The sequence below is a fragment of the Cervus elaphus genome, chromosome 12 (genome assembly GCF_910594005.1).
Source record: "Cervus elaphus chromosome 12, mCerEla1.1, whole genome shotgun sequence".
In the NCBI taxonomy this organism is placed as follows: Eukaryota; Metazoa; Chordata; class Mammalia; order Artiodactyla; family Cervidae; genus Cervus; species Cervus elaphus.
The window spans coordinates 45,874,500-45,897,716 of NC_057826.1; the positions used below are offsets into that span (position 1 = coordinate 45,874,500).

Sequence of the window (23,217 nt, forward strand, 5' to 3'; positions counted from 1 at the left end):
TTTTTTGATGACCCAGTGAATGCTGGCAATTTGATCTCTGATTTTTCTGCCTTTTCTAAATCCAGCTTGAACATCTGAACGTTCACAGTTCACATACTGTTGAAGCCTAGCTTGGAGAATTTTGAGCATTACTTTGCTAGCCTGTGCAAATTGTGATGATGAGTGAGATAAGTGCAATTGTGTGGTAGTTTAAGCATTCTTGGCCTTGCCTTTCTTTGGGACTGGAATGAAAACTCACCTTTGCCAGTTCTGTGGCCACTGCTTCATTTTCCAGATTTGCTGGCATATTGAGTGCAGCACTTTCACAGCACCATCTTTTAGGATTTGAAATAGCTCAACCGGAATTCCATTACCTCCACTAGCTTTGTTCGTAGTGATGCTTCCTAAGGCCCACTTGACTTCACATTCCAGAATGTCTGGCTCTAAGTGAGTGATCACACCATCATGATTATCTGGGTTGTAAAGATCTTTTTTGTATAGTTCTTCTGGAAATTTCAATCTGAGTCAACTCGAGAGAGAGAAGAACATCCTTTAATAAAGGGAGAGGAGATAAGAACAAAGTCAAGGCAGGTCCTCTCTGTATTCCATGGGCTTTAGACAAAGAAAACTGATCTGGAAGTAAGATTTTCCATTGGAAATCTAATTTCGGAAGTAGAAAATACACCTGTCTACAAAAATGTGACCCCATCCCTTCCACCATTTTGGTCTGGGTCAAGAGAATATTCTTTGGAGGAGACATAGCCCAAAAGCAAAGATTCATGATATTGGTATCACAAGCTATGAGACAAGGAATATTCAAAAGTTCAAAAATTAAGCAACAGGAGAATTAGGGAAATAGCTTTGCCTGTCAACCTCTGAATTATTGCCTCAGGCTATTTAGAATTCTAATAAAAGTCTGCGCCTAGAAATCTTAAAATATATGGTGCATTGGTAAGCGTAACTCAGTGTAATAGATCATTCCAAGGCTATATAAAGCCAGTTAGATGAATATGTATTTCTTATTCTAGGTATTTTATGGTGGGAAGAGACAACATGAATGGTGTGTGTGTGCACTCAGTTGCTCAGTAATGTCTGACTCTTTGCAACCCCGTGGACTGCAGCCCACCAGGCTCCTCTGTCCATGGGATTTTCTAGGCAAGAATACTGGAGCAAGTTGCCATTTCCTATTCCAGGGGATCTTCCTGATCCAGGAATCAAACTCATGTGTCTTGCATCTCCCACACTGGAAGGTGGATTCTTTATTATTGTGCCTCCTGGGAAGCCCACATGAAGGGTAACATGTGTTAAATTAAAGAAAGAGCCCTCTTTTATTGGGATTGAACTGGTTTTCCAGATTGGAGGTTCTCAAACTATAATGTGAATTAGATTTATCTATGGATAAATTTTTTAGATACATTTTAAAAATTCACATCTTCAAATATAGCCTTATTGAGATTGAAGCCCAGAAATGTGTGCTTTAAGAAATAGTCTATGTGACTCTATGGACTGTAGCTCTCCAGGCTCCTCTGTCCATGGAATTCTCCAAGCAAGAATACTGGAGTGGGTAACCATTTCCTTCTCCAAGGGATCTTCCTGACCCAGGGATTGAACCCAGGTCTCCTGCATGGCAGGCAGATTTTTTTTTTTTTATAATGTCTGAGCCACCAGGGAAGCCCTGAGAAACACACAGGTGATGTAGGCAGCTGGTGGCCCACACTTTGAGAAGTAATACATTGTGCATATTCTCTGTGCCACATCAGTTATCCCTAAACTGGAGTGGGTCTACCAACTTCTACACAACACCATTAAAGTTTAAACAGCTTCCAGAAAGCTGTGTCTTAATACATTTTGGCCAGAAAATGTTGCAAGTTCTACTAGAGAAGCAAATAAAACAGTACTTGACCATGAGAAGTGTAAACAATGTGATTGAGAATTAAAAGATATTAGAGGTTTGCTTAATAATATGTCTTACTGACTGTGTGATCAATTCAAGTGTAATCAAACACTATCATATCAAAGAGAGTTTGGTAAACAAATCATTCTGGAACTATTGAACAATGCAAAAGTCTTTACTCATAACTCAGGCTGCTTCTTTTAAACATTCCAGAAGTTATTTGACAGATTAAATGATCCTAACCATTCACACAAACAGCCTACCTTTTCGTAACTGCCCTGTCTCTACTAGCTCACCCTCCTTCAGGCTCCACATCAGCTTCCCAATGGTCCTCTACTTGTCCCACATGCATCAAACTTCATCATGCAAATCAGCTTCCCTGTCATTCAACATCCCCACCCTTAGTGGAACTCCTGCCCACACAATTTCCTTGCTATTCAAAGCCACTACCCACCAATCAACCCATCATGCTCCCAAGTCTACTCAGCATTTGCAAACCCTACTCCATTTCTCTGTCCACATGATAAACTCAGTTCCCTCCAACCCATTTCTGGGTTGTGTCACAGACACTGGCATCCTCAGCCATCAGCCTGGTAAGTAACCCCCGGGCAAAGTTCATAAACGTAGCCTTCTGATGAAGGAAGGAAGGACAGGCTTGTTAAAAAGATGTGAATACAGAGCAGCAGGGGTCCTCAAGCTAATGTCAGGATAAGGACACAGGACCACTGGTGAGTGGAGACTGGCAAATACAATTCTGGCCATCATTAGCCCACAGCTGCAAACAGAAGTCCTCACTGGGCAAGCCTGAGTGAATTGTTTTTAATGTGAAGATAAATTCATTTGATAAAATATTTTTATTTTCTCTTCACTAATCTACTTCATTAATTAATCTATATTTCATTAATTAATCTATATTAACCCTATGAAAATTAGCATTGAAAAAGACCACTTCGGGCTAAAAAGAATTTTTTAACTCTGTGAAGAAGTTCAGGCTGTCTGAAAATTTGCTGGCTCTAATCAAGCCAGCTTAAGAGGGAGCAACGTGTCACCAGAGGTCAGCTGGTTGTAACTTCTGAATTTTTCTCCAAACTCCTTTTAGTATTTCCCCAATATGCTCTAGGTTTTTGTCCTACAAAATATAATGATTTTGATATGTATTAGCCTTACAATTTTTGAAATATTGGAAATCTCTCTCAGATATTACTATCTTTGGAGATTCTATATTTTCTGCCGTTGATCTAATATATCCCTTTCTTTTGCTTACCTGAACAATCTTAGCCTTACAAGGAACTTTTCTTACTCTTAAGGACAAAAAGAAATAAAGTGAAGCAGAGCCTTCCCAACTGGTTGTCTAAGCTACTGACTAACAGAAGAAATCAAGAGCAAACAGTTGAAAATAGCTGCTCTATTTCCTGAAACAAACAGTTCTTCATACACTTGAAAACACATGTCTCTCATTGACCTTCTATTCCCCTGGCCAGCCCACCAACTCATAAAATATGAACCATTTATTGCATAGATTAAAACATATGTTTGGTCAAAACACATTTCCCAAAACTATCTGTGTATACAGAGTTTACAGAAACAACTGAGCTGGCTTAAAATAAGCACACATGCCATCTTTTAAGACTGAAAGTTTCATGCAGAGTTTGTTATGTTTTCTCTCAAATGTTGCCTTCAGTTTATAGTTGGTATTTTTTCTAAAGTGCTAATTGTTGCAGATAGGGTAAGCCATCAGTGAGTATTAACCAGTATTCTTTTTGCAGAGGAACACTAGCTTAAACACAATGGTTCAAGTAATCAAATCCTAAGAACACAGGTAATGTTTGCTTCCAGATCAGCTGTGTTTATGGACTCAAAGAGTACTAGGACTTCATCTCCTGCTCAGCTGCCTTCTGAGCAGTGGTCCCCTTCGCTCAGACAGAGAACATAGTTGCTGCCTGCTCTGAGGTTATATTCTAAGAGCTCACAGTCTAAGGAGGAGGGAGTTACAAGTTTTCTATGATTGAAATGACCAGAACAGGGCTGACTAGTTCCTCAAAGGAAGGGAGGAAGTGCCATTGAAAGGATGGGGAGGAGGGAACAAGCTGGGCAGAGGGAAAGCCATCAGGACAATTGCCTAAGATAAGGTCTTGTGTCTGAACAATCAAGCGAGATTAACGGACCAATCAGCATGAATTTACCTTGCCACCCTGCCAGAGCTGATACATATGTAGAAAAAGATTAAAATAGTAAAGCCTGAATATATGTACATTCCTTTATTACTCTTAATGAGCAATATTTGGGGAGTTTGGTTTTGGTTTTTTCTAGATTCTTGAGTTCTAAAAAGTTGTGTATCTTTCCATCCATTGCCTGGCAGAAAAAGAGGAAACTGACTAGAAGGTACAGAGGCCGATATTCTTGTTGTTCTTGCTTAGTCGCTAAGTTGCATGACTCTTCTGCAACCCCATGGACTGTAGCCCGCCAGTCTCCTCTGTCCATGGGATTTCCCAGGCAAGAACACTGGAGTGGGTTGCCATTTCCTTCTCCAGGGGATCTTCCTGACCCAGGGATCAAACCTGTGTCCCCTGCATTAGCAGTTGGATTCTTTACTCCTAAGCCACAAGGGAAGCCCTGATTATTAGACTCACATACACGTCTTACAAAGATAATTCATAAATCCAACATCTACTTTCCTTAGTACTGGAATATGGCTCCCAAAACTTTCTTACTCTCAAATTCTAATATTTAGTTCAACTGACTGCTTCTCCATGGTTAATTACTTAATGATCAGTTATTTTGAAAACAGACTCTCATTAACAATTTATAAACTCATCAGTGACTTTATATATAATGTATTACAAGGTCATAGAATCCCTTTTCACAAAATATTACTTTTTAAAAATAGCTACATAATTAACTGCGATAATTATTTTTTAAAACCACAATTATAGGAAATAAAACATATGTCTATTAAGAATTCAACTTCCTTTCTACACAAAACTCAGGTTTGTACGAGCGCAATTTTTACAATATTGCAAAAGGTGCAATAAAGTAGATTTATGTACCTGTACTTAGTTAATAAAAGCTCCAACTATTTTGTTCATGTGCTTCTCCAAAACTGATCCATGATTTTCTCTGCTAGACCTGGAATAAAGGAGGAAAAATCAATTTCTAGCATCTGTCACAGAAAATCCACCTACAAGCCCACTATTTCAGAGAGCCACTTTGGTATATTACTGCCCATACTCTAAAATCTGGTGTAAGAATTTAAGGGACTGGTATGATTTGTGTGTTAAGTGAGGAATAAGTCTTTATTCTGTAAATGGCCACCTGGAAAGTCTGGCTATATATATATTTAAAATTATAGATTCTTTAAAATAAATATCACTGTATTCCAGCCCGAGAACAACTGCAAAACAAATGCTTGGTTTTAAATGCATAAAACTGAGCTTCCTAATGACAGCCCCAAAAAACTTAATGAAACACAAAAATGTTTGAATGCAAACCCTGAAAGTGCTTCATAGAGAATTTGAGAGTGAAAATGAATCTGTGATATTTGTTCTGAGCTCTAGAAAACAATCTTTGATCATACATGTAATAAAAACATAGCTATAAAAAATGAATGTTTAAACTAGGCCGTTCCTAAGGCCCCCCAAATATTCTTTGGTTCTATAATTTGTTTATGCACTATTCTTTATCTCTGATTTTCTTGTTTAGGAACTAGAAATAAATTCAACTATTCTTAGAGACAAAACGTAAAGCTAACTTTATCAATTTTAGTTTTTGTTTATATCGTCATTATACAATGCCATTGAAGTATATTTAAGAAAAAAAAAAAATGACAGCAATACATGTTTTGTCCTCTTTGGTTTACTTATTTACAGGTGGCGCTAATGGTAAAGAACCGCATGCCAATGCAGGAGACATAAGAGATGCGAGTTTGATCCCTGGGTTGGGAAGATCCCCTGGAGAAGGGCACGGCAACCCACTGCAGTATTTTTGCCTGGAGAATCCCATGGACAGAGGAGCATGGTGGGCTACAGTCCATGGGGTCACAAAGAGTCAGGCACAACGCATGTAGGCCTAGAATCATGATCCTGTTGGGATTATGGAGTGAGAGATGAGTTTGAGAATGATGGGAAAGGGAAGAAAAAGAGGAAGAAACAAAAGTCCCTGCTTTATTTGGGAATAAATGGTTTTGATTTTGACAAACTTACAAAACACACAGCAGTTTCTCAGTGAATCATTTAGTAAATTACTGACTAAACTATACCTGTATTTGGAGACAAATTCCCTAAATTAACATAAAATTAATCCCAGGATTCAGAAAGTATTTTAAAGGAATTGAGCCTAAAATTTTACATTTAAAAAAAGCACACACACAAAAAATCCTTTGTGTGGAACATTTCAATTTTAAGGTGAACCTTGCTAGCAGATAACGTTTGCACAGTAGCTTGTCAAAATAGTGGCCTATAAGAAAAAAATTCCTAATAAAATAATGCAGAAAAACACATTATATCAAATCTGCCGAACAGGATTTTCATGGGTTTCTGCTGACTGACTGCTTAATACTGTACCAGGTTTTATGCTTACTTAGGCATTTGGTCCAAATAAATATAAAGCAGAAGTGACACCAATTACCAATACTTGAATACATAGAGGAACAAGCCATGAATTTTCACTCCCCAAAGCATCAGAATCAAAGCAGAGGTGGCAAATGCATAGGCCAAGCTGCACATGTGAAAACTAAAATCAATAACCACTGGCTAGCTAATTTTGCTCTGTTTCCCAGTATGGGTTCTTCACCTCTTCTACCTTCCTCAAGGCTCAGCACAAATCAAGATGTGTGACAGTGATGATCTGAAACCAGTCTGAATACCAGAACAGCTGCCAGTGGGAATCTGGCCTCAGTCACACCTTAGCAGGAGTGCCTGGGCAATCCCATGGGCAAAGGAGCCTGGCAGGCTATAGTCCATGTGGTCATAACAGTCAGACACAACTTAGCAACTGAACAGCAACAACAAAGGAAAGACTGGCACTGATCTAAATCCCTGGAGTTTGGCCAGAGAATGAGCCGTTTCAGGCATCCAAAGGCAGGATGTTTCTTAGCCCACAGCCTCCCACCAGATCCTCCAGAATCAGTTGACTGTTACCCAGGGGACCAGCTACCGAGAACAGTGGTCCACAGTTGAGTTTTTCAATCCTCTTCCCTCCCAGAGACTGGAGCTTCAACCGGGGGGAAAAGGGTAATCAACTCATCAAGTCCTCTCTGCCTTCTCGCTCAAAGTTTCCCAAAGCTGTGATCTCATGTCTTATAGCCACACCATAAAAACACTGTGTGTTAGTCGCTCAGTCATGTCTGACTACTACTATCTTTGAAATAGGTTTTTTCATAGTGTGCTGGTAAGATTTTAATTTGTCTCAACCTTTCAGGATGAAAGAGAAGCATGCACACTGACATATTAATTTTATGTTAAAAAACAAGTGAAAGTGAAGTTGCTCAGTCGGGTCTGACTCTTTACGACCCCATGGACTGTAGCCTACCAGGCTCCTCCATCCATGGGATTTTCCAGGCAAGAATACGGAGTGGGTTGCCAGTTCCTTCTCCAGGAGATCTTCCCAACTCAGGGATTGAACCCGGGTCTCCCACATTGTAGGCAGATGCTTTACCATCTGAGCCACCAGGGAAGTCCTAGAAAACTTACCCTAAGACAATTATTGGAGATTTGATGGGAGCTCTATGTCAAGAGTGCTAATTAAATTGTTATTTATGAGAGCAAAGACTTGAAAACAAAATAGTGATTTTTTTTTTTTTTTTTTTTTTTTTTGACATCAGACTTAGTTTATTATGGTCGCTTTCAGCCTCAGACAGGAGGAACAGAGCTGACGACATGCAAAGCAAGGTAAGAAAAACCTGAGGCCCGTGGTGACAGGGAGAGCCGACCTCAAGGAGCGTCCTCCTCGCAGGCAGCGAACCACAGCCCCCCAGCCCCTCCCCTGCCAGCCCCCCAGGCCTGAGCCCAGATGCGCTGGGGCGGTGGCTGCTCTCACGCCCAGCACCGGAGCACACAGGCTGGGTCTCGGGGTCATAGGGCTGATAGCCCCGAGCCCCTGCAGTGAGGCCCGTCCTATCCTCAGGCAGCAGAGGGGCAGCGGGACAGACCTCAGCTCGGTCCTCCCCTCGGCGGCCCTGGGGCAGTCCACAGGCGGGGCGAGGACCGCGCTGTCCCAGCCCCGGGGGTCTCGATCAGGGAGCAGGCTAGGTCCTTCGGCAGCGCTTCCGCTGGCAGTGCCGGGGCTCGGGTCCGCTGGCCGCGGGCGAGGGCGCAGGAGGCTGGCGACTCATGCTGAGGACCCAGCCCAGCTTGTGGTGCAGCACCTGCTTGAGGCCGGGCGGCAGGGGCAGGCCCTCGAGCGTGTCCCCGGAGCCAGGCCGCAGCTGGCACAGGCGGTAGCAGCACAGGTACTGCAGGGATGTGACGCTGGTGCACGAGCGGATCACCTTCATGCTGCTCTTGGCCGCCGTGGAGCACACCATCGGGTAGAACCTCTTGTTCTGCAGCTGCGTGGCCGCCACGCCTATGCACTTACTGTTCTTGAAAAAGGTCAGCGTCCCGTGCCAGGTGTCCAGGTGCACGCCGATGATGGAGCCCTGGCCGAACCTCGAGGAGAAGCTCGTCTTGTCGCCCTTGTGGTGGAGGAGGCCTGTGTAGGAGAGGCCCCAGCTGTCCTCTTCCCGGCCAAGCAGGCTGCAGAACGTGTGGTGGTACTTGTCCAGGTCCACATCCGACGTCCCGATGCCCATCATCATGTCGGTGCCGTAGACGGGCGACATCATCTTGATCTCCCAGAAGTGCTGGCCCTCCCCCAGCTCCTTGGTGCCCCGGATGGCTGCCGTGCCGCAGCTGTACTCCATGTGGAAGCTGACCTTCCGGTTGTCACAGCTCAGCAGGGTGGCCGAGGACTTGTTCAGGTCATCCCAGACCCAGTCGAAATACTCGTCCTCCTCGCCGCAGCGGCAGTCCCGGCCCCAGTGGGCAGTGTGCAGGCTGCCGCAGAAGGCCTCGCTCTGGCTGTCACAGTCGCAGAAGGCCTCTCCAGTCACCGGCACGGCGCTGGGGATTGATGACGGCAGGGACGTGCACTCGGGGTCGGAGTCTGAGTCGCTGTGCTGCCCATCAGAGTCGTAGCCCCAGTTGGCAGTCCCTGTCAGAGCGACAGCCCGGGCATCCGCATCCCGGCGGGCTGCGCTCAAGACAAAATGCCACGCTCTGCTGCTCCGCGGGCGCCTGGCCATCGTGGAAAGGAGCTGCAGCCGCTCTGCGCTGCCGCGCTCAGCCGGGCCAGCCGTGACCTCCAAAATAGTGATTTAATAAATTGTACAAGACCAACAAAATTAAGTATTACTAAGCATAAAAAATACTAAAATACTTCTGAACAATAGTTAACACATAGGAAAATGTTCATAATTCAAGTGAAAAAACTCAGAAGCAAAAATTCAATAAAGTTTAATTCTTTCAGAAATACATATTTCAAACACATTTGTGCATAAGGAAAAGACTATAAACACATATACAAAATATTTAGTATTGGGACCTTCTGTATAACAGAATTAATCATTGATTCAATTTGTGTCTATTAATATTTTTTTCAGAATTTTCCAATCTTTTTAAATGAACATGACTAATGATTGGCACAGGTTATTTTTTTCATTATTTGTTTAATGAAAATAGTTTTTAAATAGGGATAAGAAATGACTCTCAAAACAGAAAAGATTCAGAGACCAAAATGTCATGCTTTCTCCACAAGATTTGTATATTAGAAGCTGGATGCAGTACCCTCCCAAATTCAAAGGGGAAACCTAGAAGCCAGGGCAAAGGAAGGGTGGGTTCTTCAAGTACTACCCAGGCAAGCCTTCACCTGCTCTCTGCAGATGCTGCCCTGCTTCCATCACCAGTGCCTCAGGTCCAGTGCCTATGCATCCAGAGTTTAACAGAATTCAAGAATTCTTCTGGAGACTTCTGCTAAGATTACAGCATTAATTGTTGCTATGCAATTGTCTTTTGTAGGAAAATCCAGATTTTCCTACATAGAAACAGACTTCAGTGGTGATATACAAGCTTTCCATTCACACAATCAAAAAGAGTGTCAAGTAGATAGTCATCTACCACAAGATACACTTCTGGCTCCAAGGATATTTTTCAGTTGCCTGTCAAAATAACCTTATAGCTGTCCAGTTAGATTTCTATGTTCTTAGCCCAACCCCAGAGTCAGAGAGAAGTGTCGGGAAGCTTAGAAGGACAAATCCGTATCAGACTAGAATGTCTGTCTGCACTAGACCTGGGCTGGTGCTAAAGACTCCTGGCATGCCCATGTGAAGTGAAGTCACTCAGTCGTGTCCAACTCTTTGTGACCCCATGGACTGTAGCCCACCAGGCTCCTCAGTCCGTGGAATTTTCCAGGCAAGAGTACTGGAGTGGGTTGCCATTTCCTTCTCCAGGGGATCTTCCCAACCCAGGGATCGAACCCGGGTTTCCCGCACTGCAGGCAGACGCTTTACCGTCTGTGCCACCAGGGAAGCCCAGGCATGCCCATGAAATCAGAGCCAATAGAATTCCCTTCATGTGCTGTTGAAAACACTCTCCAAGCTCATGTTCCTTAATACCTAGCCCCCCAGCACCACCCCAGCAACGCTAGATATAAAATCACTGCAAATGGTGACTGCAGCCATGAAATTAAAAGATGCTTGTTCCTTGGAAGAGAAATTATGACCAACCTAGACAGCATATTAAAAAGTAGAGACATTACTCTGCCAACAAAGGTCCATCTAGCCAAAGCTATGGTTTTTCCAGTAGTCATGTATGGATGTGAGAGTTGGACTATAAAGAAAGCTGAGCGCCGAAAAATTGATGCTTTTGAACTGTGCTGTTGGAGAAGACTCTTGAGAGTCCCTTGGACTGCAAGGAGATCCAACCAGTCCATCCTAAAGGAAATCAGTCTTGAATATTCATTGGAAGGACTGATGCTGAAGCTGAAACTCCAATACTTTGGGCACCTGATATGAAGAACAGACTCATTGGGAAAGACCCTGATGCTGGGAAAGATTGAAGGCGGGAGAAGAAGGGGACGACAGAGGATGAGATGGCTGGATGGCATCACCAACTCAACGGACATGAGTTTGAGCAAGGTCCGAGAGTTGGGGATGTACAGGGAGGCCTGGCGTGCTACAGTCCATGGGGTTGCAAAGAGTCAGACCTGACTGAGTGACTGAACTGAACTGAGGCATGATGACCTGATGAGCCCGGGAACTTTCCAGATATTTAGAAATGACCAGACATGGAAAATACAACTCTTCTTTCCATTAACCACACCAGACTTCCCCACATCTCCAAATACCCTTATCTACCCAAACTGGTTGCTTGGAAGCTTTGTAGACCTATCCTAAATCAATCCAAACTTTGGGCTTGACTTCAGTGGTCCTGGGAGGCTCTAGGAAAATCTACCATGATACTTTCTGTGTGTGGTTATAATCCCTGTACTAAGAGATGTACTAAAGGGCACACACATCTCCCTGAACATTATGGTATCAAAGATTTGGGAACATCATTTGTGGCTAATCACTCAGTAATGCCAATCCGAGGGAAAACTCCACAAAGGTAAAGCTTATTTAGGCCCCTGCTCACCTTTCCTTTAGTTTCTTATGAATTTTCTACTTTATCTACCTCCCCCAATCAGCACTAATCTGGGTGCAGCTCTACCTCAGCATTTTTTTCTGAAACAGGATTTCTCAAAAGCATTTCTTTCCCAGAGAATTCTTTGACCAACTGGTTTGGCAAAACTCAGAAAAGTACATACTCTACCTGGAGATTAATACTGAACCTTGGCATATGTAAGACATAAAAGCCATAGTAAAGATTTTGTTTAATCCTATACTCCCCAAATACAGTTGATCATAAAACTGGTCACCCATTCTCGTACAAAAATCCATGTTAGCATTTAGTGGAACTAGCATTTTGTAGAACATTGTTTAGGAAATGCTTTAAGAAACATTCTTTAGGTAACAATGATTCCTTTTCCCCAGAAGTGTGTCAAAGGATGTTTTTAAGACTAAATCATGCCTTCCATACAAATACAAAATATATATCACATATTACATTTAACTTATTAGTAAGGGAGCCAATAAAATATTACAATAAACCCAAAGGGAGTAGACACACAAAACAAGAAGAAGGAACTCTGAAATGAATTTTAAAAAAATGTAAAATGGGCTACCTATGTGGCAACAAATAACTGCATTTCACTGGACACTAGTACTTTCCACTTCCATGGGCAAGAATCATTTGTATGATCCTCAGTTTGCCACAGTTTTCAGGGTTGTAAAATAAAACATGGAAAGACAGGGTGAAAGAGTTAGGCAAGACACCCACGAATCTTCCTTTCCTCTTTTCAACATCTTTCACAGTTTCTCCTGACAAGTATTTTATTTTTAATGCACAACTTCTAGAGACCAAAAACAAGGAAACACACAGGAAAAGGAGAAGATTTAAATACAGGGTTCTGATCACGCTTGAGTCCTACCATCCGAGCAGCCAGTGTCCATAGTTTCTAAATGGCTTACTTCCCTGATGCATGTGGGATTTCCACGCTGCCTTCTAAATAGACCACATAGTACAACTCACACTCAAATCTCTTTGCTCAGGGCTGCAGTTTTACTTTTTTCCCCCCATATGACTATTTCCCAAATACTCTGAGATAGCTGGGTAACTTCAGATATTTTAGATGCACAACTCAACATGTTCCAAATTAGCATATGGTACCAGATTCCCCTGAAGTGTTCCCAGTCATGTGGAGATCACTACTGTGTGTGGCCACAGAGGACTTTTAATAGAAGCATTACACAGGGATTTTTTTTGAAAATTTTAGGGCTATAGACATCTGCTGAAGCAGAAGAAGGTCTAACATGATGCCGGATGAAGTCCTTGCTGTGGAACACACTTGAAAATGTGGGAGAAATCTCATAAAGCAACTGTCACTTCTTTTGCAAGTTTTGGGAATCCCAGGGAGACCGCATATGCTGTATTGCCTACTGCTCAGCTGAAGCAGAAACCCCATATGTGTAGCTCAGGGTGTTTCAAGCTACAATAAAGCGCTCAAGTGGAATAATGATGGTTGCCATTTGTTGCTCATGATAGAATACTAACTTCACTCTCACAAAACTAAATCCAAGCAGTAAACTCCTTAGTAAGGAAAAAAAAGAAAACTTTTTATATTGTCACTGGTTTTAATAGTTAGGAAATGCTTTAATATATTTCAAATATTTGTGAAGAATATGAAATAGGAGTTGAATATCACATCTTGTATGTGTGGTTTCTATTTTCAACATATACATATTTTAGTACTTAGACAACTGATCTCAGTCAATTAATGTCTCTTAAAGGGAAATAATGGTTACTAATAAAAGGTTGCTTTATTCTGTTATTTAAAAAAAAAAAGCTCCTTGGTACTACTGAATGGAGTTTTGCCTCATTATCAGTTAGGAGCAGAGAGAAGTTTCTAAGTTAGGAACTCTTTTTCTTTTTGGCATAAAGCCTTTTGTTAAATGACAAGTGTTTTGCTGGGGGTTTTTGGGGTTTTTTTGTTTGTTTGTTTTTCTAAGAATGTTCAAGTTAAGCCCAGATTCCCTTTCAGATAATAACTTGAACATCTCTGGTTATAACTAGTCCTGTCCCTTCTGGTACATCCACCAGAATGTAACCTCCTCAAGGGCAGGAACTGTGCCAACCATATTCCCCTATTTTGTCATGAAGGCCTAGCAGAGTATCTAGAATATAGTAGTCACACAAATATTTGAATGAGAATGTGTAATGGAATGATTTCTTGAGTGGAAATTATATACATTTGTATTATAAATAAGAATGAAACCTCAAGCCTTGGGCTGAAGCTATTTAAAAATCCCTAATACCCATATGTGTGTGTATGCTCAGTTGGGTCTGACTCTTTGCAGCCCCACAGACTGTAGCCCACCAGGTTCTTCCATTCATGGGATTCTCCAGGCAAGAATACTGCAGTGGGTTATCATTTCCTTCTCCAGGGGATCTTCCTGGCCCAGGGACTGAACCCACATCTTCTGTGTCTCCTGCTTTGGTAGGCAGATTCCCTACAACTGAGCCACCTGGGAAGCCCTAACACCCATATGAAAAACAGCTAATTATATCCTTCCAGTTGGCAGAGCCCTGGTAGGGAACACAATACAAGGAAAGAGTTGGAAATTTCACCAAAGAACAAAGAATAGAGAATGAAGGTAAACAATCTATGAAGCCGAGCGCCAAGAGCCTCACATACGTTATATTTTTAAATATTTTAAGACTTTTTACTTTATGATTTTCAACAAATCAGTATTATGTGAAACATTAGAAACACATACAAAGAAAAGTCTAAACCTACAAACACCCCACCCCACCCAGCTGTCCTACGTTTTGAGATAATCAAGAGAGATCATCTAGTGTGTGTCCCTGCATACTTTCTCCTTGCTCAAAAGTTCACATATTTGTAAAACTTATTAAATGTTTCTTTACTTTTTTAAAACCAAAATAGCATTACATTTCCCAAACTACTCAGGACCTTGGTTTTTCTAATAGCTTTTAATGAATATTTTCTATTCATACCAAACTTATTTTTCTAATTTATTTAGGCATACACTGAGACAATGGAAAAACTCCCTTTTTTTTTTTCAGGAAGTTAGCAGTTACCTAAAAGACATTGTGCTAAGCAAATTAAGCCAGTTACAGACGGACAAATATTACATGATTCCACTGACATAAGTTACCTAAATTAGTCAATCCCATAGGAACAGACTAGATTATGAATTGCCAGGGACTGGATGACAAGAGAAACAGGGAGCTGCTGACCACTGAGTAGAAAGTGATCATTGACATGAGATGAGTAAGCTGTACAGTGTACTGATTGGAATTCTATAATCCCCTCCTTAGACTTCAGACACTAGCTACAAATTCATGTGCCCAACACACAGTGAGGCCAAGCAAACTGAAATGTTGGAGCTTGGAGCAGAGAAGTTTACTCAAGGCCATGCAAGGAGACGGGTGGCTCATGCCCTGAAAAGCCTCAAGCTCCCCAAAGGATTTCCGCAAAGCACTTTTAAAAGCCAGGTGAGGCAGGTGGGTCACAGAGTCTGTCATCAGCTTGTGCACAGTTCTCTGATTGGCTGATGGAGAGATAGCAGGTGGTATCAGAGAGGTTAGCATTATTAGTCCTTAGGGTTCTGCAGGCCTAGGGCTATGTGCTCATGGTTGTCAAGTAGTTAACATCTTCCATTTGTTGGAGAGGGGGAGGCTTTTTACATCTGCAAAACAACTCAGGAAATATGCATCAAATAGTGTCATCTAGGTACTTCAGAGAGGAGCTAAAACAGAGGATGGGGGGAAGGCCTGTCTACACCCCCAGCTCTCCAGCTCCCGGAAGGCCCCAAGGGGCCTGCTTGGAAACACAGCCTGTTTCCTGTACTACTGACTGACTGGCTACAGATCAAATGTTCCCACAACCCCCTCTGTGGGTTCAATTCATTTGCTAGAGCGGCTCACAGGACTCAGAGAAACATTTTACTTACTAGATCACTAGTTTATTATAAAAAGAGAAATAATGAACAGCTAGATGGAAGGATGCAAGAGATGCAAAGAGCAAGTTCTGTGAGAAGGGGTGTGAAGCTTCCTTGTCCGCTGGGAGCACAGCCTTCCCAAATCACCAGTGGTCACTTGTCTGGAAAGTCTCCAAATCCTGCCCTTTGGAGGTTTAATGGAGGCTTCATTATATAGGCATGATTGATTACATCATTGAGTGTTGGTGATTATGCAAACTTCAGCCCCCTTCCTCTCCTCAGACATCAGGAGGTGGGGTTGTAAATCCTTTAATTACAAGGTTTTTACCAGGCAACAGGTCCTATCCTCAGGTGCTTTCTAAATGTTACCTCCCTAACATAACAAAGGGCTTTCTTGGTGGCTCACAGGGTAAGTTCAGTTTAGTCTCTCAGTCAGGTCCCACTCTTTGTGACCCCATGAACAGCAGCACGCCAGGCCTCCCTGTCCATCATCAACTCCTGGAGTCCACCCAAACTCATGTCCATTGAGTCAGTGATGCCATCCAACCATCTCATCCTCTGTCATCCCCTTCTCCTCCTGCCTTCAATCTTTCCCAACATCAGGGTCTTTCCCAATGAGTCAGTTCTTCACATCAGGTAACCAAAGTATTGGAGTTTCAGCTTGAGCATCAGTCCTTCCAATGAACACTCAGGACTGATCTCCTTTAGGATGGACTGGTTGGATCTCGTTGCAGTCCAAGGGACTCTCAAGAGTCTTCTCCAACACCACAGTTCAAAAGCATCAATTCTCGGCACTCAGCTTTCTGTATAGTTCAACTCTCACAATCATACATGACTACTGGAAAAACAATAGCCTTGACTAGACAGACCTTTGTTGGCAAAGTAATGTCTCTGCTTTTTAATATGCTATCTAGGTTGGTCATAACTTTCCTTCCAAGGAGTGTCTTTTTATTTCATGGCTACAGTCACCATCTGCAGTGATTTTGGAGACCAAGAAAATAAGATGTCCCACTGTTTCCATCATTTCCCCATCTATTTGTCATGAAGTGATGGGACCAGATGCCATGATGTTAGTTTTCTGAATGTTCAGTTTTAAGCCAACTTCTCTCTCCTCTTTCACTTTCCTCGAGAGGCTCTTTAGTTCTTTTTCACTTTCTGCCATAAGGCTGGTATCATCTGCATATCTGAGGTTATTGATATTTCTCCCAGAAATCTTGATTCCAGCTTGTGCTTCATCCAGCCCAGCGTTTCTCATGATGTACTCTGCATATCAGTTAAATAAGCAGGGTGACAATATACAGCCTTGACGTACTCCTTTCCCTATTTGGAACCAGTCTGTTTTTCCATGTCCAGTTCTAACTGTTGCTTCTTCACCTGTATACAGATTTCTTAGAAGGCAGGTCAGGAGGTCTAGTATTCCTATCTCTCTAAGAATTTTCCACAGTTTGTTGTGATCCACACAGTCAAAGGCTTTGGCATAGTCAATAAAACAAAAGTAGATATTTTTCTGAAACTCTCTTGCTTTTTCAATGATCCAGCAAATGTTGGCAATTGATCTCTGGTTCCTCTGCCTTTTCTAAACCCAGCTTGAACATCTGGAAGTCCATGGTTCGTGTACTGTGGAAGCCTGGCTTGGAGAATTTTGAGTATTAATTTGCTAGCGTGTGAGATGAGTGCAATTGTGCGGTAGTTTGAACATTCTTTGGCATTGTCTTTCTTTTGGATTGGAATGAAAACTGACCTTATCCAGTCCTGTGGCCACTGCTTCATTTTCCAGATTTGCTGGCATATTGGGTACAGCACTTTCACAGCACCATCTTTTAGGATTTGAAATAGCTCAACTGGAATTCCATCAGAGGGTAAAGCATCTGCCAGAAATGTGGGAGACTTGGGTTTGATCCCTGAGTTAGGAAGATCCCCTGGAGAAGAAAATGGCAACCTCCTCCGGTACTCTTGCCTGCAAAATCCCATGGACGGAGGAGTCTGGTAGCCACAGTCCATAGGGTCACAAAGAGTGGGACATGACTGAGGGATTTCACTTTCACTTTCTCTAAGATAACAAGAGACACCTTCAATTGCTCTCTTCATAGGGGAAATTCCAAGAGTTTGGAGAACTCTGTGCCAGAAAGGAGACAAAGATCGACTATAGTTGGCTCTGTATCCATCGGTTCCACATAGAGGATTCAACTAATCTCAGAAGGAAAATACTCAGAAAAAAATTCCAGGAGTCTAAAAAGCATAACTTTAATTTGTCACACGCCAGCAACCAGTTACATTTATATCATATTAAGTATTACAGGTAATCAAAAGATGGTCTAAAGAGGATATGCGTAGTTTATGGGCAAATCCTTGCCATTACATGTAAGAAATGTAAGCATCCTTGCATTTGGGCACCCACAGGGGTCCTGGAACAAATTCTCCATGAATATGAAGGGATGTACAGCTGCACTTTGAACAATCAGTTTTGAACTGTGAAGGTCAATTTATACACAATTTGGTTTTGTTTTGTTTTTCTTTTTCCCCAGTAAATATGTACTACAGTTCTATACAACTCACAGTTGGTTGAATCCACAGATGCGGAATTGCAGATAAGGGCTGACTACAAAGTCACATGTGGATTATCAACTGTACAGGGGGTTTTTGACCCTAATCCCTGCAATGTTCAAAGATCAACTGCGTGTTTATTGTAAATTGCATCACACTGCCACAATATTTTTTAGCTTAATGGAAACCTGTTTCCATTGTCTTTTGTATCTGTCTTTTCCCTGTAGGATAAAGTTTCTGATGCTAACCTATTTTGTTGAAAATTCAATATTTTTTTTTATTGCTGAAGAGTATATTCCATTTTATGAATACACAAGAAAGTGATTACTCACTAATTAGTGGTCATTTTTGTTGTTTCCAGTTCGGGTTAACAGCGCCAGTAAGCTGCCATTAACATCTGCTAACACATGTTAGCATGTGTGGAAACTAACAACAGAAGAGTCATCTTATGCTGGGAAGGTCCGTTCAAGATAAGACACTCTCCCCCAATGGAAATAACCAGCAGTCACAAGCAGTGACATTCCAGGACAATTGAGCTATGGCACACCCAACCCTAATCACCATTTGGGTGGAACATTAACCAAAGGATGACCAGAAGGGACCATAAAAGGAGCCCAGGTTCTCTCCCCTGGGGAAGATCCCCTCTTGGTTTTGCCCACCACTCCCTGCAGTGAACTCAACAAATCTCACTTTCTACCCACACTTCTGGTTCAGTTAGTTCTTTTATCACTGGCATTGCCAGCCCCATTGCCACCCTCTTGCAGTGTGTGTATATATATATACACACACACATACATTTTCATTTCTGTTGGGTAAACACCTAAGAGTGGAATAGTCATGGTGAATAAATCAGCTAGTAACTAGACTTCCCTGGTGGCCCAGCGATTAAGACTCTGTTTCCAATGCAGGGGACACATCTTCCATTCCTGGATTGAGGAAATAAGATCCTACATGCCCCAACACCAAAAAAAGAAAAAAAAACCTGCTAATAACACTTTCACATAATTCTTGGTGTGCACATATGTTTTTAGTTCCTTTAGTTGTTAAACTGCTGGGCCATTTGGCAAAAGTATCTTTAACTTCACGAGAAACTACCAAACTTTTCTAGAGTAGTTGCACCATTTTGCATTCCCTCCAGCAACCTGCAAGACTTTTTCAGTCATTCCCCAATGTTGTCAGCACTAAGTGCTGTAACTCTTCCTTGGTTCTTCTAGAAGTGGGCCAATAAGAGGATGGGATTCCTGGGGGGCACATCTTAACTTGCTTGGATGATCTTTAAAAACAAGCATATTTCTATCATTTCCCCCACAACAATCACCCAAGGCTTGGTGCAAGAAGAAGACACATCATCACCACACACATCCGTGTGCTGCCTCAGGCCCATGAGGTCAGTGATAAAATGAAAAGAAGGGGAGTCAGCACCACTTTACATTCACCTACATCATCCACAGATAAAATGAAAAGAAGGGGAGTCAGCACCACTTTACATTCACCTACATCATCCACAGAACTCCCAAGTAGCACTCTTTCCTCTCATTTAATGCTTGCTGTTTTGCTCTAATCAGTTGAAAGTTATGACTGGGCCATGGAAGACCTGGAAAAGCCATTCTTTAATCTCTGTTGATAATTAAAAGCCATTGTGTAACAGTTGTTTTGGTTGTTGTTGTTTAGCACTTAGAAGACATTGCTTCTTTTTCTTTGGGAACTTAAATGGCTGTCCTGAAATGAGGACCCTTACATTAGGTCTTCTTACATATATGAAAGCATTTTCTAATAGGTTTCCCAATGAGGTAATGATGCAATACCTCACAAGTCATCTGAAATCCCTCTGCATGGTTTGCCTAAGTTGTGCAGCAGTGACTAGAAAATAATTTAAGCAGTGGCATCCCCCAGCACCACCACCCCCAACCTCCACTGGGAGGCTTTACCACAAGCACCCATCCTGGCTCCTTACGCCTAACCAGGGACTTCAGTAGAAAAGCTACCTAAGTTCAGTGTTTCTAGGAACTTCCCGACTTGCAGGAAAAGCATTCCCTCATCATGAAAACTGAGCCAGGTAAGAAGGAAGAACAAGGGTAGAAATCTTAAAGGGAACCCATCTCCAACCCCAGGTCCCTATCCAGCTTAGCTCAATTATACTTACTTGAGATTTTCAGTGTGATTGTCTCTCACCATCCTGCCTTTGAGGTGAAAGAGGCCTAATGGGATCACAGAGCCAAGTACTGTTCCCAAGACTTGCATGCCAAATATTGGCATTTTCCTCTCTCCCTGAGGAGGTCTATATGTCTGGAAAGTACTTTGATGAGTCAGAGATCACACTGAATTTCAGAGCCAGAGGTGGAAAGGGAGTTCTATCCAATCGCCAGCCCAAACTTGGCTGAATCCCATTTACAGATCAAAGAGTGCTCTACCTCAAGGACACAGTGAAAATTCAAGTGACGCCTGGATGGTTGACATAATGAAACAGACGCACCCCACTCTTCACTACAAAATCACTTTTTGTGGTTTATTGTAAAAGAAAATTTTAGGCATTAAATGTACAAAGAACATTTTATCTCCTGTGTTTCTACCATTCAGCTCAAAAAATAAAACACAGTCTATCCATTTGAAATCTCCCATGTGTTCCTCCCTGATCCATCACCTTCTCCCCCTCCCCACCCCTATCTTTAAAGGTTTGTTGTTCAGTCACTCAGTTGTTTCTGACTCTTTGTCCTTCACTGTCTTCTGTCATGTCCTTCACTGTCTTCTGGAGTTTAAAGGTAATTACTCTGAGTTTATCATAGTGCAAAAAAATTAAGAAATGCATGGTGATATGTATGGATCACTAGGCAATATGTTTGATATGCTTTTAAATTTTACATTCTTGATGTGATGCTATATATAGTCTTCTCCAACTTCATTTCTTTGGCCAATTTCTGACTTATACACAGTATTCTATTTTATGGTTATACCATAATTTTGTATTCATTCTCCCACTGACAGACAACTATGTTCTTTCCAGTTTTGTTTTTAGTTTTTAATTACAAACATAGCGGCTGTAAGTCCTATTCTACATATCTCCTTGTGTATCTGAGGGAGAGTCTATTTAGGGTATGTATTGATGGGGTCCAGGGAAAGCCATCCCAGAATGTGCCACTTTGGCATGTGGCTTATTTTGTGCCAACATCAACCAAGCCTCAATGGGCTCAAGAAAACCTCTTTACATCCCCCTTGTAAGAATTTAGATGAGGAGGCTGGTTCAGGAAAAGAATTCCCACCAAAGGTAACTACAAAGAGTATGGGATAGTGTGGTAGGCTGTGCATGCATGCTGAGGTGCTCAGTCATGTTCAAATCTTTATGACCCCATGGACCACTGCCCACAAATCTCCTTCTGTTCATGGGATTATTCTGGCAAGAATATTGGAGTGGGTTGCTATTTCCTCCTCCAGGGGATCTTCCCAACCCAGCGATCAAACTAGCATCTCTTGCATTGGCAGGCGGGTTCTTTACCAATGAACCACTTGGGAAACCCCATGGTAAGGTGCGGGAGCTCAATAGGACTTCTTTGTTCAAAGTCCTTTCTGTGCCCTATTGTTTCTGTAAGGAATGGAAAATATTTGTTCACCTAATATTTGCTCTTCCCATCTTTCTCCCCTTTGTAGTTTCAGACACCTACCCACCTCTCCTTAGCTCAGGATGGCATATAAGCCTCAACTGTCTCACTGTCTAGGAGCCACTCTTTTGTCTATGGGGATGCCCATACATATAAAATTAAATTGTCTTTCTCTTGTTACTCTGTCTTATGTCAATTATCAGACCAGCCAAAAAAACCTAAAGAGAGAGAGGTAAATGCTCCCTCTCCTACAATATCTAAAAATGGGGCTGCGGAATCAGAGGATAAACACTTTGAACCTATCAAGATTGTCAGATTGTACCCCAAAAGGATTCTGCCATTTTATATTTATACCAAGATTGCAGAAGAGTTCCTATTGCTCTGTAGTCTATTTGCCATTCTGATGGCTGTGAAATTGTATGCATGTGTAGTTTTATAATTTTCCTGATTAGAGGTATCAAAGCAGAAGTTGCATGATCAAACTTAAACAGGTAAGAAGACTTCATTCGAGGCTATGTCAATGATAGAAAGAATGCAATGTGAACTCAAGCCTGCTGAAACAAAGGGAAGAAGATTTTTAAATCCTGAGGTGAGCCAGCAGAAGAATACTAGAGCACATCAGGAAGGAGGTCAACCAATGGGATGTGTCCAACACATTCAGTTATCTCCAAGTTTGCAATTGCCTTCTCTATGATTGGTCCATTTTGGGCTTCCCTTCCACAGAGATGAGGGGTCAGGACACTGTCTCTCTTGATGCTTCTGTTTCCAAGGCTGACCCCCCCAGGGCCATAAGAAAGACATCTTTAGCTTACAAAACTACCAAGAGGCTTTTTAAGAACACTTACATCTCAAAGGCACAGAGGCAGAATTTACAATGAGAAGTTTCAGAAGCCTAAGTTTAGTCAAGCTAAGGGAACATCATAGCCGTCTTGGTCAGAGTTTACCAGCCCTTCAGTTTCTGATTGAGGATTGCCTGCTCTTATTTTGTGCCATTAATCTTTTGTTTCCTGAACTGCTAGTATTAATTATTGTAAGAGCTCTTTACATATTCTGGATGCTATTCCTTAATCTGTTTATGCATTACATATCTCTCAGCTTGTGGTTTCTCCTTTGATTTTCTTTATAGTATCTTTTGATAAAAAATAGTTTTCAATTTTGATGTATTAATAGCTGAAGTGAAGTGAAGTGAAGGTCAGTCATGTCAGACTCTTTGCGACCCAAAGGACTATACAATCCATGGAATTCTCCAGGCCAGAATACTGGAGTGGGTAGTCTTTCCCTTCCCCAAGGGATCTTCCCAACCCATGGATCGAACCCAGGTCCCCCCGCATTACAGGCAGATTCTTTACCAGCTAAGCCACAAGGGAAGCCCAAGAATACTGGAGCGGGTAGCCTATCCCTTTCTCCAGTGGATCTTCCCAACCCAGGGGTCAAACCGAGGTCTCCTTCATTGCAGGTGAATTCTTTACCAACTGAGCTATCAGGGAAGCCCAATTAATAGCTAAAGTTATCCAATATTTTCCCCTCTGAACTTTATTTTTGTGTGTTAAGAAACCCTCTCCTATCCTCAAGTCATAAAAATGATCTATTTTACTCTAAATTCTGCTTTCCAA

The 23,217-nt window shown here is 42.0% G+C and overlaps 1 protein-coding gene across 1 annotated transcript; it reads right to left on the bottom strand.

The window, feature by feature from the left end:
* Positions 1 to 7,666: 7,666 nt before the first annotated feature.
* LOC122704846 (SPRY domain-containing SOCS box protein 3-like) lies at positions 7,667 to 9,206 on the bottom strand. Its single transcript, XM_043919908.1, has one exon. It carries the CDS (start codon positions 9,150 to 9,152, stop codon positions 8,115 to 8,117), a length of 1,038 nt encoding a protein of 345 aa, XP_043775843.1. The 5' UTR covers positions 9,153 to 9,206; the 3' UTR covers positions 7,667 to 8,114.
* Between the last annotated feature and the right edge of the window lie 14,011 nt (positions 9,207 to 23,217).

Bases quoted from the DNA above. Each gene is read 5' to 3' on its own strand.
- LOC122704846 (XM_043919908.1), bottom strand. From the start codon at position 9,152: ATGGCCAGGCGCCCGCGGAGCAGCAGAGCGTGGCATTTTGTCTTGAGC.